This window comes from Astatotilapia calliptera, chromosome 15 (genome assembly GCF_900246225.1).
Source record: "Astatotilapia calliptera chromosome 15, fAstCal1.2, whole genome shotgun sequence".
NCBI classification, from domain to species: Eukaryota; Metazoa; Chordata; class Actinopteri; order Cichliformes; family Cichlidae; genus Astatotilapia; species Astatotilapia calliptera.
Genome location: NC_039316.1, coordinates 1,803,181 through 1,820,838, shown reverse-complemented (window position 1 = coordinate 1,820,838; position 17,658 = coordinate 1,803,181). Strand labels below are relative to the sequence as shown.

General features: G+C 40.7%; 1 protein-coding gene across 2 annotated transcripts; it reads right to left on the bottom strand.

Moving 5' to 3' along the window:
- Positions 1-21: 21 nt before the first annotated feature.
- On the bottom strand, positions 22-17,621 carry agbl5 (AGBL carboxypeptidase 5). 2 transcript variants are annotated; one of them, XM_026194081.1, is made up of 18 exons: positions 17,569-17,621; positions 16,276-16,404; positions 15,251-15,535; positions 14,993-15,164; positions 14,693-14,859; positions 14,382-14,559; positions 13,472-13,650; positions 11,054-11,585; positions 10,699-10,868; positions 10,317-10,452; positions 9,279-9,496; positions 8,987-9,180; positions 6,612-6,791; positions 3,047-3,189; positions 2,873-2,925; positions 2,511-2,698; positions 860-993; positions 22-750 (listed from the first exon to the last, which is right to left on the bottom strand). In XM_026194081.1, the coding sequence occupies exons 3-18, from the start codon at positions 15,463-15,465 to the stop codon at positions 676-678; spliced, it is 2,934 nt and encodes a 977-aa protein (XP_026049866.1). In that variant the 5' UTR covers positions 15,466-15,535; positions 16,276-16,404; positions 17,569-17,621; the 3' UTR covers positions 22-675. The 2 variants fall into 2 exon arrangements, with proteins under 2 accessions (XP_026049866.1, XP_026049867.1); XM_026194082.1 differs by lacking the exon at positions 6,612-6,791 and having other exon boundaries at positions 23-750.
- Between the last annotated feature and the right edge of the window lie 37 nt (positions 17,622-17,658).

Genomic DNA, 17,658 nt, shown 5'->3' with positions numbered 1-17,658 from the left:
TCACAAAAACTAAAAAAAAAAAAAAAAAAAAAAAAAAGGCCAAGTAGGTGAAAACCATTTTATGAACAGTATGTGCAAATCACAAAAGTGGAATAAATACACTCATCTCACATTTGTTAAACATCCACAATAGAGATAATGAGATTATAAAGTTGCTATTGTGCTTATGAGTCTAAATAAAAATCAGCCCTTCCCTGTAATTGTACAAGTGGCTGCCTAATAAAATATTTAGCAGTGCATAACAGTATTGGTCGGTATCTGAGGGGAGCAGCAAGGACCAGAAAAATGCAACTTAAATCACAAAAACAGGAAATGTGAGGTACAATTATGGTAGCTGAAATGTTCAAGGATGTTTCAAGTCTGCATTCTTGAGCAGCTGGAAAAATTTGAAAAGATTGAACCACTCCCCCAATACAGCTGCTAATGTAATGTCATAGAGCAAGGCACTTAACCTTCAGCTATTCCAGTAAAAACAAAAGCTGCTCAGTAGTTGTAACAGGTAATTCTAGGTTCTAAATGTTGCCCAAAAAGGCTAAAAACAATACGATTAAACATAAAAAAATGTATTTATATTGCACATCATCATGCCCCAACCAATCCTCCACTGGTGACAAGCCCCTCTCACATTTTGAAGTATTCAATTGCTCAATATGATATTTTTAGGCTGTCGGTTTCCTAGGCTTCTCCACACAGGGTTACTGTCTCACACATGTTCACAGTGTCAGGCACAGTCACTGGAGTTTCCTCCGCCTTTAAAGACAACATCACACAGCCTAGTCATCTTTTAGTTATTCATATTAAATTATAGCTTCAATCTAAATGTACATTAACAACAAGAAGTGTGCACATCGGTTTTCACCTGTTGTTGTGTTCCCATGTCCTCTGCTGCACTTTCTATGATAGCACTTTCTTTGCACGTGATACTTCTGTCTGTGCTTTTCTTCATTAAAGCTTTAGAGGCCAGCTGTATGGCAGCTTCTTTCTCAGATACACCTGCAGAATGGAATAACAGAGGGAAGCAAAGAATATGTGAGATGTCCACTGTAATAAGGGAAATGGGAGTATTAAGTAAAACTTGATGGTGACATTGTGGATTTAAGGACCAGTACTTCAGAAATTGTTACATTTTAGTGGACACAAAATTATGTAGTGCAGTAATAAAATGCTCCAGCAGGAGGCAGTTTATTAAAGTCCATTTCTGAGTCTAAAGACTGCTGGGTTCCATCTGTTTATTTTTACTCTTTTCAATTCAATTTTATTTATACAGCGCCAAATCACAACAACAGTCGCCTCAAGACGCTTTATATTGTACAGTAGATTGTACAATAATAGATACAGAGAAAAACCCAACAATCATATGACCCCCTATGAGCAAGCACTTAGGCGACAGTGGGAAGGAAAAACTCCCTTTTAAGAGGAAGACTCTTGTGTCTGGTTGATGTGAATGAGAGGGGATTGCAGTGTATGGTCACAGATAGCGTGTTCCCTGGATTAAACAAGACCAGTTACACTCAGTTCAGCTCCATATTCCAAAGCTTTGAAGCTGAAATTAATCTTTATTTATGTCATGCTGGGCCTTGGCGCAGCTCTTCAGTTCACTACATCACAGAAATCAGCTCACGCCCCTTCCTTAAGCTGACTTTCTTCTGACTGGCTGCTGATTGCAAACAAAAGATCTGAGCAGCAAGTGGGTAGGGCTTTCTTGCTCAGAGCCAGAGCTATGTGCCTGGGTTGACCATCATAAATTATATATTTTTCCATTCTCATATATATATCACTCTTACATACATGGGCCTCAGAGAAAGTTTTACTTATATTTATTACAAGCATTCGGCACTGTAGCGGTAAAACATGTTGTTTAAGATGGTGGATAACCTGAGGGACTGTGTCAAGGTGTCACTAAAATAAGCATGTGTATCATTCAAAACTTGTAGCAGAGCTCAAGAATAAAAACATTAAGCTAATGTGCCTAATAGGTCCACTCTGAAGCATCACTATGCTAACATATGCTAATTACCACTAAAGTAACTTCTACATCTGCGGATCAAAGCCAGGTGGCAAACACCATAGTAATTAGAAGGGGGAAATGTATGACTGCACCAAAAACAGCTGTTGAAATATTTCACTTAAAATCAGAAATGTCCACCTCATATTAGCCAGTGTCAAAATCAGGGGGTGACTGAAGTCATTCTACCACTTGGGAATCCTGAATGTGTGTCCTTTATATGGATGTACAGATCTGAGCTTCAAAAGTGGTATCTGAAAATTCTCTGGATGTCATTCAAAGTTATCTCATTACATTTCATGCACACTGTGGTCAGATGCACAAATAAGCACAATCATGAGTTCTATGTTGTTGTTTTAGAAACGATTCTCCTTTAATATCAAGTAAAACATACTTTTATGAGATGCCTTCATGTCACTTATCCCCATTTTTAACTGATCATTGGTCAGCTCATCTCTGTAATCTATGTCATAAACAGCCCAGAGCAACAAGCAGGTGTACATGCCTGACAATGACAGGTGTCTGTGGAGGCCAGGTCTGAGCAGCTTCCACACCTTCATGGTAGCAGACACCTCTTTACCTCCTGGTGGGTTATTGCTAGATGGAGATGCTTTACTGTTGTGTTTGGGAGGTGCGTCAGTCGACCCCATCCTTCGGATGGGAATGCGGCTGACGTGGGGCTGCAGCTCACACCTGGGCAGGCGACAGAGAGGTTAACATTTTCGCTATTCAAGAAAGAAAATATCAGCATGAAGAAGGGGTTTCCAGTGTGGTTTTCATTTCATTTTTCAGATCCCAGCCTTTGTTGACTGTTTTGGATTCAAATTATTACAATGCAAAAAAAAAAAGAAAAAAGATAGGGCTTACTTGCTAAATTTGATGGAGGAAAGGATGTGTTCAGGCCCCTGGTCTTTAGCAGTCTGTGACACATGGAGACATTACAACAACACATCATAGTCTAAGTGTATATTAATACGGGACAAAGTGTTAATAATGGAAATGTGAATTTGCTCAGTGAGTGAGCCAGCAAGGTAACCTAACCTCTCTACCAGCTTCTGTGGGAGGATGAGTGATTGTAAGAGTTCGGCACCCTCTCCCTATGTGCCCAGGACGTACAGGTAGAGGCATTCTGGACCAGACCGCAGAACTGGGTCCACCAGTCTCAAGGTCCGGGCAGCTAATGCCTGTCAACCACATGAAGACACATAAATAAACAGAACAAAGAGAAGAAAGGAGAAACAAAGAGTGGAAGATGAAACACTAAGTATCTGATTTATAAAACTTAAGATTTAAGCCATTTAGTGTGTGTATGTTTAAAGTATCACAATTATGCTGGCAAAAACCAAATATGTTGAAATAACTGAATGTCCTGTAATATCTCATAATCTACATATACTCCTAACTAAGTTTAAGTGGTGAGAGTTTTGGTGTTGATCTTTTCCTTGACGTGAAAGTTGAAAAATAAAGATCACAATCAGAGTCAAAAGAGAGCAAAAGGACCCACACTCTGTAGCTGCTTGACAAACGGATAGTTTTTATTCCAGAGGTTAAACAGAGAGGCGCTAAAAGACAGCGGCACATTCAAGAAAGGTGACAATTGTAGAGACGTTACAAGGACAAACACATAACTGTAGTCTGGTATAGAAGGTTAGCACCACATTGAAGGAAACGGCACAATTCTCATAAGGAGTATAAAGCCGAAAGACCTACTGAGAATGTGACTATGCATACAGTGTTTTCACCTAAAGCTGAGTTCGTCATTTTCAATGAAGACGTAGACGCTTTAAGGCTGAAACAACTGGGACACAGAACATCATAGCTCACAGTGAGAAAGCAGGAAAAAAACAACAACTACAGAACACTCCTTCACCATTTAGCAGGGCACTGATCTAAACTGATAGATCGTAACTCCACTGAGCTGAGGCTACACTAAAACCTTTAGTACAGTAATATTAGATGAGACTACTGTCCAGTAAGCACAAGACAACCATCAGATTTGCAGGGTTTTCTGAGCTTCTCTAACTTAAGAGAGCTGACATTTGAAGCTAATGCCGTGTTCAGACTATACGATACCAGGCTGGTCAGATCTGAGTCACGTAAAGCATCGATTGGAGGTTGGGAACAAAAATGAGAGTAACGCATGCCAATAGGGTGTCATGATAGACAAAAAAAAAGCTATGTGCCAACAAAAGGGCTAGCATATAAGGTAGGTGTACTATTGCATACATTACAAAAGAGAGAATGATGTTCCAGTATAGTTAGGAAGAAGTGTGAGAAGCAGTAACACAAGATAGCCAGCGTCATAGACACTCCTTTGTTTGCTGTTCTGTTGACACTCTTATTTAAAATCAACTGTACCTCCAATGATATCACACTGATTGTGAAAGAAGAGATGAACAAGATTTTATAACTCTTAACCACCTGACACATCGACCACTGCGACAGACTGAAGTATCATGTAGTCTGAGCCCAGCGTGAGTATTAAGGACTGTTTCTACAAGAGCTTTTTATTTGGCTTAACAACGCTTGAATTCGCAAGAAATTTATGTTGTGAGATCACTGCAACTTAGGCAAGTCACACTGAATATGAAAGACAGATGAAGAAGAAGGATATATACCCTATAAGATCACAATAGGAGCAGGACCTTCAAAACCTACTGCTTACAACAAAGCAAGGCACAGCTTAACTACAATGTGTAACAGCACTGGATCAGACAGTAGCTACAGTGAGCAAAGGCCAGATATTCTGAAAGCTATTTTGATCCCTTAATGGTCTGGTTTGTTTGCTCCTTCTAAAAAAGAAGAAAAAATAAATAAATAATAATTCAGTGCAACATAAACGGCCGGTCCTAAAACACAGACCATCATCAAGTACTTGGATAACAGCACGCAAAAAACGAATTACAGACAAGTTACTATAATTCCACAATAGATGAGTAAAATCTTAGACAACATGGCAGCTTCTCATGACTGCTTACCACAAGATATATTAACTCTAGCCGTCGACAGCCTACTACACACCTGCCACGATCGATTTACACAAGGAACATGTCTATCTGCTTGAACAAATTAGGATAAATATTATCTTCATCGGTTTAAGGAAACATATAATACATAAACAAACAAAAAGTCTTCACCATATTTACACCAGACCAGTGTTAGTGTCATATTAAAAAAACAATAAACACCTGCCAGTCAAACTGGTTATAAGCTAAACTCATTCTTTTCATATAATACTACTTGCTGGCAAATAGCCCCACAAATCAACCGTAGTTATCCCAAAGCAGCTACAAGATTGCAAAATCCATAATGAGGTCTCCACACAGGAAGTGAGTGACATGGTGACCAAAGTCAACGATAATCAGAGAAATTGTAGCTATCACCAATGAGAGGGAAGGATGCTGTTTACTGATGTATGAGGATGGTAAATGCCAACGAATGAGCCGCACAACGTTTCCTGTGTGGGTGCCCCTTAAGGACTTAAGCTAATGAGGGTACACAGTTTCTGGCAGTAGGCTATGCTGTGATTATAACGTCATGACCAATGTTGGTCCGACATTGGAATGATGCAGGTTTTTGTTTTTATTTATTTTTAATGGTATTTAGATAATGAAAAACTGACTTGTGTACAAAAATCTAAAAGCAAACCTTTGAATGTCACTTTGAATCATAAGAAATTAAAAAAAGCTATTTAAATGTTTAGCCTCAAATGACAGTATAATGTGATCGACTTGTGACATCGTTTTACAAATCAACATTAAAGTGAAACCCAAAGACAACAGAACAGATCAGAGGGTGCTTTGGAAGGCTTTTAAAGAAAATAAAGTCTGACTGTGTTCAGTCTATAAAAATATGTCTCAAAAGTCAAATAAAACCAATAAATAATTCAAACATTAAACGCATCACAAAAGCAACTGTGCGAATAAAGAAGAAAATCTCCCGGCTACTTTCAAATGGTGAGCAGAGTAACGTGGTAATTAGCTTTAGCTTATTATTGTATACAGAAAAAGCTTCGTCTGGATCCATATTATAATATTATGATGTCTACGGATAACATCTACTGTGTGCTCTGAACGTCTTATAGGACAGCAGATATTAGGTACCCAAGCAAATATCCCCATTTACTAACCAGTCTGCTATGTTTATCAAAGAGCCAGAGGACAGTGCGGCAACCAGCACTTGATTCAAGGTCGGTGAGAAAAAGCATTTCAGTCATAGCTGAGATCTGAGGAACACATTCGCTCTCAAGTGAAAGTGTTATTTACCTTAAGGTGCTAAAACTGTAGACATGTAATTACTGTGCAGAAAGAAAAAAAATTATTTACTAGCACCAGTGATGTTTTGCACGCACGCTTTGACCTACATGGACTACCAGGCTGGTTTCTGAAAAGACAATCTCACTCAATCATCTCGCACAAGGACATGTGCCCAGTGTTTCATGGTTTAAGTCAGATTCAGTCCGGGGTGGGCCCAGTTGGACTGCTGGCGGCTGGCGGTAAGCTCTGAAGGAGCAGGGGACTCAGTTTGGAGAGCAGCCCAGGGCGGGGCAGGGCCTGCAGGGATGGGAGCAAGGTGGAGAGGCTGGGGGGCTGGAGGGAGTACAGACCTGTCATACTGACGGAGGCCGGGAGGGGACAGGAGCTTGCTGCACACACTGAGGAAGATGAGGAGGACGAGGAGGAAGGGGGTGAGAGTGGGGGACGAGCGGGTGTGTGGCTGTTGCTGGGAGACCGGAGGATGAAGCGGTGGTGATGGGGGGGGCGTCTCTTCTCCTGGGGCTTAGTGTCTACAGAGAGGGAGACACATACACCTGCTCAGAGACGTGCAGGGACCGTAGGGATACACAAAGTGGCTGAAACTACCCTGCATGCACTGAGAACAAAGTCATTACAGGTAACGCAAAGTAAATGCAAAAAAACTCATGAAAGCAAACTGAAATTCTTTTGGTACACAGGGTTTCTGCCAGGAAAGAGAAAAGGAAGACAATCGCTATATCTTTTTTCACACTTCCAGCATGAAGAGAAAGTAAAAAGCATGTAGGTGCGATATAACCAAAATCTCATATCCCGATATAAGACCTTTATCGTCCCGACAACGATATATGTCACAAAAATTTTACATTTTCTGTAAATTCTGTAGTACAGTTTTCTGGTCCGTGTCAGACTTTTCATAATCAAACCATGTCCATGCTACAGAGGTAGCCCCTCGTTTAGGAATAAGGTCCTCGATTTGTTTTGACTGGTCCTTCTGTTTGTCATCATTTCAGTTTATTTTGAAAAATCTCAACAGATCTTCAGCTTTATTGTGAAAGGTTAATGTGGAAAAATAAACAAGCAGACAGCGGAGCCACAAGCTGGGTTTACCGTCATTGCCGCTAACGACAACGCATAAAAAAAGTTGCTTATCCATCTGTAGTGTGGTTATTTTAAATGTAAGAGAAAGAGGGAACGTAAAGAAATTAATATAGCCACTACAGTGACCATCAAAACGATGAAAAAACATTGCCGTAAACAGTTTATTTTGTGACACCACGAAACAAACGATAGCGTAAAATGAAACGATAGATGTTTTTATATCGTCATCCGATATATATCATTATATTGAACAGACCTAAAAGCACGCATGCATATACAAGCTGGAGAACACCAAAACATATTCAACTCTATTGAAATAAAGTGATGAAGGATATATCTTACAGTGATTAATGGACCGAAATGGATGAATATGAGCAGAGTAAGTAAAACAGAATAAAGTCATAACATTTGCCAGGTTCTTTAATGCCCTTTAATAATTGTGGATCTCCTTTTTCTCAGAGACAAAAATCAGGTAAAAAACAAAAAAATGTAATTCTTTGTTTTTACATTCATCAGGTCCCAATCAGCCCAAATAGCAAGGAGAAATTAAAAATACATGCCACGAAAGAGTTGGGGTCTTAGGAGGTTAAAAATGTAATTAACTTATAATTGTTAAATTGTTTATCTGATGCCTTTATCTGCCAACTTTATTTTCATATTCTTCTATCTGAAACAACAGGAAAGCGGTTAAAAAGATTTTTTTTCTGTCTCTGATGATTGCTGCACCCAACCATGTAGCACAGGGGTGGGCAACTCCAGGCCTCGAGGGCCGGTGTCCTGCAGGTTTTAGATGTGTCCTTGATCCAACACAGCTGATTTAAATGGCTAAATGACCTCCTCAACATGTCTTTAGGTTCTCCAGAGGCCTGGTAATGAACTAATCATTTGATTCAGGTGTGCTGACCCAGGGTGAGATCTAAAACCTGCAGGACACCGGCCCTCGGGGCCTGGAGTTGCCCACCCCTGATGTAGCAGAATACAGGCATTGTGAGGAGCCAAAAAAGTAGTGATGCTTATCACGTCCAATATAGCGGACAGCTCGACATGCCCATGATGTCACGTGAAAACCCTTTATACACTGGTGGAAACCCTGGTACATGTGTTATTGAGACAGGGACGCGTGTCTATTCTGCACTCATCATATTTCTTTAAAAGGAGAAAAGAAACTTGATAACTCTAACTAACTCTAAACATCATGTTAGAATACTGTATTATCCATACTGTGAGAAAAATTTCTTTAGGGTAAGGACACAGCAGCAGGAAAAGGGGTCATGCAAAGGTCATGCGGGGGTAATGTGGGGGATGTTACAGGTCGTTAACATCCAGGACACCAAGCTCATCCCAAACCTTGCTGCCAGTTTCACGTCACGCGCAGCAAACCAGAAACTAACATTCACGCAGACAATAACACATCAGCCAGCCTTTCTGAACAGCTCCAACAGCAACGAACAAGAGGTTGAAGAAAAGGAAAGAGAAGAAAATGAGAAAGAGAGAGACCACAAGAGAGGATTTGTGATACAGAGAGAGAGAGAGTGGAGCAGAGGACCACTAAAGGAGATGTGACTTAAGAAAAAAAAAAAAAAAAAGGCAGCCACAGCACAGGCAGATAGTTGGGAATTCAACTTACCTCTGACTGGCCCGAGTGTTTTGTTGCCTCCACGTCCGCTGCTGTTGTGCTGTGTATGAGTTCGGGGTGGGGGGCACCCGAAAGTAAAACTTGGGGAATTGTGCATCTTCGGCGAGGGTGTTTGGCTGCTGCTACTTTGGCTGTTGCAGCGGACGCGGCTGAAGGTGTTCTCCGATGCAGATCCAGACAGACAGCTAGTAGGAAAATGAAGAAATCACAGAAATCCATGACCCAGCTGTTATCTTTGGACAAACTAAAGGCATCCAAGTTAAAAAAATGTGTGGGAACTCACTTGTTGAAGCTCTTTGGTGGTGACACCTTGCTGCCATTGTGGTGTATTCGTGGGGGAGGGTTGGCATGGATGTGAGTGTTCAGTCCTTTGGTGTTGCGGACGTGCTTGAGGATCCAGGCTCGCAGATTTGTCAGACAGGTGTGCTCAGAAAGCACCAGTCGCGGCCAAGGGTTACACTCTGCCATGTCCAGGGCAGAGATCGCCACAGCACGCCCCACCTGATGGCATCACCCAAATTTATTTCAGAACTGATATAGATGGGCACACTTTGTTTACATAAATTGCCAAATTTCTTTAACATGTCAGGGTAGGTGTACAGTACTGTCTTGAGACACATCTCATTTCTTTATATTTTGTAGAAAAATGGGAAACAGGTGCAATGATTTATTAAAATGTGCAAATATAGATCCGGGTTCTGGGGAGGCCAGTCAATGACTGACAGTGTTCCACTGTGTTTTTCTGTCCAGATATGTTTTTCCTACACTTTCCAGATGGTATTGATTTAGGTCATAGATTTAGGTTCTATTTGTTGGAGGAGGAGGGTCGGTGCATACAAGTGCTTTATCGGTCATTAGCAACATAGTTTCTCTTTCTAAATATTTGATTTGCCAAATACTTTGTAACAACATCTAAGTAATATAATCTGCTCTCTAGTGAGTCTTTCATCCTGCCGAATAACTCTAACTCCATTGTCTTGATGTCAAGGTAACCCTCGTTTTGCTCTATAGCTTCAGTGAGCTCATCACATGTGTCTTAACCGGTTCCACATACAGTATGCTGCAGGCTGTGGTTAGTGTGCTTTCAAAATAAGAGCAAGTAGGCCTTGTCTTTGAGATGTTGCTCTCACTAATCAATAAAAAAAATGAAAATAGAAAATTCTAATGTGAGGTGACAAGTATGCTTGAAGGGGATGGTAATACACTTGGACAGTAAAGTCTATGGGTGGGAAATAATTCAAAGAAAAGTGGAGCATAATATGATATGATATGATATGATATGATATGATATGCATGTGTGTGTTATATATGCGCTTCCTACCTGCTCAAATATTTCTGGAGTGTATTTTGGAGGGAAGGATGGAGGTGGAGGGGGGGTAGCTCTTCCGTTGTCATGGCAGGCAGGTGGGATTGTATTCATGGTTTTTCCTGTGTTATAGTTGCACTCCAGAGTGTAACTGGTCGGTACCCAGTTGCAGAAGCAAGATAAAATATAAAATTACAACACAAAAGCATTACTGTGTTTCCAAGGCTTTTTGCAACTTAATTTGTACTGGGCCCACAAAATCTGCACTTGGTCATTATGGCTAATTCGAAACTGAGTAAAAATTCTGGAAATCACACTTTAAACACCTGAAAAATGACTACATAAACTTCCTACACCGAACACAGATTGCAGCAATGTCATAAATCTAATGTCTGACCTGTGAAGCAGCCCTATTGCCTTGTGAATGGCAACCCGACCGCTGCCTTCTTTAGATTGGCCATCTCTCTTGTCTCGTGCGTACATGTTTTTCTCAGAGAAGTTACAGCCCAGAAAATCAAAGTGGGCAGAATTCACAGCGATCAGCCTTGGATACAGCATGTTCTCGACCTGCGGCAAGAAAATCACAGCAATTCAGACACACGTGACAGAAAGTATTACAAATGTAATGTAGAAAATGTTTTTCTAAAAAAAAAAAAATTTCAATGAAAGAAAAGTAAAAAACAAATTTGAATGTTATTTGACAATTTTGCAAAAGTACTGCAAAGTAATGGATAAAATGCATTCATTATTACCTGCTGGCTCTCATCAGGAAGGCTATTTCCATACATGAAACACCCACGTTTAGACGCGTGCCCATGCAAGTCGACATAATATGCCACACCCCCCTCCTGTGGTGGCACCGACTCCTGTTCCTCCACCTGTGGTACTGCTAAATCTCCAGCACCTGGAACTACAGTCTCTGTGGAGCTCGATGAGCTGTTCTGATCTCCCTTCTCCGCCTCTGAGGTAGCCCAGGCGTTTTCCTCCATCATCATGGGGACCTCTGGCTGCGCAGGATTTGCATCTTTCTCAGCGTTCCGTTGGTTTAAGGTGACTTCGAGGGCAGTGAGGGGAGGTGCTTCATGCTGATTTGCAGGTTTTGTTTTAGCAGCTGGGGGCTCTGTATGGGTGGGGCCGTTAGAACGAGTGCTTGGCTGTGTTTTGTGCAAGCGGTTGTGTGTGTGGTGGTAGAGCAACAGTGTTTTGGCTGCATAGATGGACGGGTGTAACTCGGGGCTGGGGTTCAAGTATTGTCTATTCAGGTTCACACCCCTGGAATCCGTCCTTTAAAAAAAAAAGAGAAAGTAAAGAATCTTTTATTGTCGACAAGTCTAAACCCAGCAGAGAGTATTTTGTACACTTCACCTCTGCTATATTTAACATGTGAGCTATTTTATACATTATTACACGGTGATGTTTAGATTGTACAGAGGAACACAGGTCTGGGAATCAAAAGAAGAGGCAGCATACCACTAACATGCCAAGAAAGCAGCGTCACCATTTACTGACACCTCAGTGCATCATTCTCTGAGACACAGGGACATCTGGTAAAAAGGTCACCACATCTCACCTCTGCTGGCTCTTCTAACCTCCTTATGACTAGTAGCAGTGATGAGCCTAAACTAAACTCAGCTGTGGTCGACTTTCCCTTCCAGTTTGATTTCCAGAATCTTATCATTTGTACCAAATGCAGTTTCCATAACCAGAATAGAGCCAGGGTTTCCATCACTGTATTTTAAGTTGTCACAGCTGGATTTCTTGATTTCTCCTAAAACGAGCAGGTTCATTGGCCACACACATGCATAAATTAGTTCTTATATAAGTTTTAAATGTATGCACATGTTAGCAGAGACATTCAGTTGATATTGACAATGAATGTTGTGAAGTAGGGCTACACGATTTTGCATAAAATGAGAATCACGATTTTTTGGCTTAGAATTGAGATCACGATTCTCTCACGATTTTCTTTTCCAGTATAAATATTTATTGCACTTATTAACTGCACATCAACTTCGTAACAGTTGAGACTGAACATAAAAACAATAAATAAACATAAAAACAACAAATGTCTCACGTTTTGTTGTTGCCGCAAAATGTTGTACTGCTTGACATTCCGTCTCCATCGTTGCTCGACGCTGCGTGTATAGAGCAGGTAGTGCAACAATAGAAAAATAGTTGCGGGACGGCACTGTGTAGCGTTTGTCTAGGGTGTTGATCATTTTCCTAAATCCCTCGTTTTGCACAGTGTTGATGGGAGCCATATCTTTGGTCAGGTGATAAGTGATAGCCTCCGTAATTTCTTTGTGCCTGCGGAAGTTCGACGGGTATAGGAAAGTGCTGTATAAGGTTCCCGTTATTGGTGTTTGGGTGGTTGACCGGGACGGATTTTCTCCTGTCACTTTCTTGTCATCCCTGACGTGCTCTCCGTTGTTTTTCCCCCTGATAATTTTAGCATCACACGGCACAGCTTCTATATCACGTGGTATAAGGCTCCGCCCTTGTCATTTGTTGAGCAGGAAGAGTGAGCGCTTGTTTTCATGCAGATTACGTCCCGGATCAAAATGCGGTACAATCGTGGTTGTCGTTTTAATCGTTGTCATTTGGAAATGAGATCGCACATAAGTATGAATCGAGATCGCGATTTTCTAACGATTAATCGTGCAGCCCTATTGTGAAGGCAAAGTAAGAGGAAGATATGCACATAGTAATACAAAAACTAATGGTCATTGTAAAAATTCAGACACATTTGCACTGTAGCATCAGGTGCCATATCCCCATTGGTTGCCTGGTCTTCAGACAAACTTTCCATTCAAATCAAAATTTCATTAGGAAGCCAAAAAACAAAGATTTTGAACACACAGAATGCTTATTTTTAATAGGATATATCCATTGTATTTGCAGTACATATGGGTCTACAGTTGTAAGACTTCCTATGCAGAAACACAGAGCTAATCATCTTATACTAGCAACTGTTAACTGCTGTGTAGCCTTTTAACAGGCTCAACATCAAACCAACTTGCTTTGTGACAATAATGAAAGAACATTGTAGCACAACAATACATTGTAGCACATTTCCAGACTATAATTGTGGTACACACTACTCACATTATTATTGAGAGGAAACGCTCTCATGTCTCATTTAAGGATGTGGATGAATGTGAAACTCTTACCTGTAGTGTCCACGGACAACCCCGTCTGGGTTCAGCATGGGAATGAGCTTGAACACAAACATGTTGCGCAGCGCGTGTGCACGTGGGTCATCTCTTCTCAGGATGAAGTTGAGGAAACCGTTAAACACAAATGATGAGGGAGTCTCCCCAGGGTGCACCCGACTGCTGAGAAAAAACACCTGGGAACACACACAGACACGCAAATACCAAGAGTGAACGTTCCTGTTTAAGGTCAGAGTCTTATAAATTATCATTAAAGGTCCCAATCTACAAAACACTGGAAGTGATTCACAGCCATGTGGCAACTGGAGATCACAGAAAGTCAAGGATATTCAGTGACTTTAAGAATGCCAATAATTGACATTTGTACTGGTAGTAAATACATTAGGGGTTTACCTAGGCAGCCAAAACCTGGAATTTCTGCAAGTGAACAGTCTTCAGCTTAAAAGTAATCCACAATGAGCAACTCACTTCCAGTGTGGATGCAGCTTAACAAAAAGCCAGTTAAGTTTAAATTAAAATGATCATTTCTTTACTTGTGGTAAAACAGTCCTTTCTAAGGTGGGAAAATTGCTGCTGACAATCCACATTATTACATTTAGCATCTATATTAGCAGCATGCTATAACTCGCTACATCAGACTCACCGAGGAAGAAACAAGCAGCTATGGGTTGATTATGTGCGAATGTACTAGTTTACTCTTTTCTTCATGGGGGGAGGCTAACTGCTTGGAGGCGGTCTAGGTGCCCGGTTTCGGAAGAATGTGCATTGTGACTTTGCTTCACAGATCATACTTTACACACGGGAATGTATTTAAAAAAAATCTCATAATGGTCTAAAACTAACTTTCATAATAGGGGACCTTTACAGAATAGTGATTGTTTTGTTTTTGTGTATGATTAAATGATACCCTTTTGCCAGGGAAGCGGTGTGGTCTTGGAGTGTTGGTGTCAGGAAACAGCTTGGGCAGACGGGCTTCCCGTTCATCCTGCATCCCGCTGCAGTTGGTCACAGTGAGAAGGTCCACCCTATTGCCATCTAGAGAGTGGCATAGCAACTCCCTATGATAATACACAGTGCCTGGAGTACTAAGCAGTGGGAGCAGTGCAGGAAAGAGTTTAAGGAAAAAAAATGTTAGAGAACTGTACACATTTAAGGTACTTTGACAAAGAAAAGATTCCAAATTTGTGTGTACATAGTTGTGTCTTTTGTGCGCTTTACCTGGTCGGACTGAGCTGAGCAGCCCTGGGGTAGCTCTGATCCAACTGCTGCAGCATCTCCTGGCACTCTGTGTAAGAGAATGGGTAGCAGAAGGAGAAATAGGTGGTAGCCCCTCTCACCTCCAATAGCCGGTGAGTGAATGAAAGGATGAACTGGTTATCTACAATCTGAAAAGCAGCAGAAGAAAAGAAGAAGAATGATATTTATAGATGGATAATAATAGCCTGACAGGCAGTACTCTGCCTCACAGAGTCCTGTTGCCCACATCCTCTCTGACAGGCTCAGAGAGTGAATATCTACCTCAGATGTTGGTCTGTCTCGTATCCTTTCCCAGCGGATTTTGCCCGGTAAAGTGCGTACGAGAGGAGCCATGCCTTGGCTGTAGAGTTTCCTCTGATTGTTCATGTTCATCACATTGATCTTCAGTAACTTCCCAGGTGCTGCCCCCTTCACACTGAAGTAAAACCATGATCTGAAAAACCACAACATGATACGGGATACTTTAAGTCATCTAATGTGGTAAAGTTGGTGTGGCACGAAAAATTAAATTTTGGTTACCTGTTTCCGTTCTCGTGCTCTGTGCCGGCACAGTCTGGCTGCGTCCACACATTGAACTCATAATCAGGGGTGAGGCTTGACCCAGAGGAGGAGCTTCCACTAGAAGGTGTGTCAGAAGAAAGGCTGGAGTTGCCCTTCTCCACCTTCTCCACACGTGCCAGGTTCCCTGAGTCAAACTTGGAGCTAAACACAATATTCCCAAAGCGAGCCTCCATGGCTCTGAACTCTGGCCTCTTTCACTTTTCTTTTCTGTGAAGTGCCCTTCAGAGTTCTGACACAGATCACCTGTCATGAAATTAGGGTTACAAAAATATGTTAACACTGGGCAAAAACATAAAAGGGAAAGGAGGTATAACCGGCTACAACAGGGGTTTTATGTATATGTAACGTATTTCTCAAAAACATAATAAACAAAGAATTTTATACAGATGTAATATACCATAATACTAGTTTTTGATTGTAAGACTAAACAGCGACATCTCGAGGCCATTACAGAAACTACAACGATGGCCACAACCAACAACACAAAACATTTTCTACAATTACAAGCTTTATACGTGTAGCCATTGCTGTACATTGGTTGCTTACTGTTTCCTTATCATTAACAAAAACGCGAGTGAAAGTCTCTCCAACAAGATGAAATAACGTTTCAGTGTATCAACAACAAGCAATAACAACAACAGCTGACCGAGAAATCGAGGGCAGCGTAAAAAGGGGGAGTGAACTAACGGCTGCAAGCATTACAGTCGGTTCATAAAACGATTTCACATGATTTAAGGCAAATTAGCAACCGCTAGCTAAAATCGATTACACAGCTAATAGCCAGTGTCCTTCCTTTATTAATGTTCCACACAGCTAGCATACCTTTCTAAGCTACGGAGGCTAACTTAGCAACGGAACTAGCAGTCATTGCTCTGAAGGAATCTGTTTTTTTTTTAATTATTCTACGTTTTTGGTCCACACACTACCTCGACACCTAATCTGCATCAGCGTCTTTATGTGAAAATATAAAATGTCAATTTTACCAGCCTATTTTCGATCGATGTCCATTTTTGTTTCACCGTCCTTCTCAACCCTCAATTCATAGCTCTGTATGCTGCGTTCAGGGTTCTCTGGAGAACTGACACTGCCTGGAAATTTCCTTGTGTCTTAGCCTAACAAATTGCAGGCGAAACGTTTTAAAGTCATTCTGTGCATTTGGTCTGCTTATTACAGTGGACATGCAAAAATATAATCAAAATATAAGTAGATTTATCTTAAAAAAAAAACAGCAATTAAAGTTACCAACTTTGTTGTTCTTTTCCTTATGAAACAGCGCAATAAAGAAACGTAATCTTAGTGTAGGCTTACTTTATTTAAAGGTCTCACGCATTATTTGGCTGTAGCATTGCAGTGACATTATGCACCCAGAATATCTCAAACCTGAAAGGCCTGTTCTACAAAGCAGACCTGGGGTTAATGGTCACCACCTCCTTACCTCATATGTGTGTGTGTGTGTGGGGGGGAGCTACAAAAAGTCTGAATAGTGCTTATTAATATATGATGGGGTCTAATTAGGATTTTGTAGGTAAGGAGAAGAAATTTTAAATTTAATTTTGGATTTAACAGGGAGCAAATGGAGAGAAGTCAGTATAGGAGAAATATGTCTTTCTTGTCCCTGTCAGAGCTCTCGCTGTAGTGTTTTGTACTACCGGGAGGCTTTTGGGGCTTTTTAGAGCAACCTTATAATAATGAAGCACACTAACTAACAATTAATTCATTAATTCAGACTTATTGCATAAGTTATATGCATAGTTAAACACTTAATGGTATTCAAAGCAACGAGCTTCGTTTGAAATAAAGTAATATTTTTATGTAATACCACAGGTAATAGACAAATATTTTGCTTATATTTAAATATCAAATTCAAACATTTTATATTGATCCTTTAATTGTTTATTTGTTTATTTATGTATTTATTTTTTAACAAAAAAAATTGTTGCAGCCAGGGGTAATAAAATGGATTCTCTTAGGCTGTTTTTATTTATAACAGCCTTCTTTTCCACTCAGTAACGGTTCTGTTATTAGTTAGCTTAGCTAATAACTAATGTTACTCCATAAGCAGCAACCAACCCAGTGAGGTCACTTTCTGTACTGACACAAGAGGGCGCTAAACCTGTTCAAAAAACTTTAGGTTTGTACGCTTATTTCTTAAATCCAGCTTCACGGACAGAGTTAAATTATTACTGTTTATCTATTACAGTGTTTTTTGTGTAAATTACCCTTGATACTTGTCGTGTTTCGTGTGCACTTTAATGCAGCTTTAAAAGCATACATACCTGGGGCTCACGTCACGTGTCACTGTTCTTCTGCGGCTCACCTTCATTGCTGAACATGGAATGTTCAAGGAGCGTGTTATTATTAGCGCT

Bases quoted from the DNA above. Each gene is read 5' to 3' on its own strand.
- agbl5 (XM_026194081.1), bottom strand. From the start codon at position 15,465: ATGGAGGCTCGCTTTGGGAATATTGTGTTTAGCTCCAAGTTTGACTCA. The intron at 6,792-8,986 runs GTAAGTTGAATT...CCCTCTCTGTAG, and splicing joins AACACTCGGGCCAGTCAGAG to ACACTAAGCCCCAGGAGAAG. The intron at 751-859 runs GTGAAAACCGAT...TTGTCTTTAAAG, and splicing joins ACATGGGAACACAACAACAG to GCGGAGGAAACTCCAGTGAC.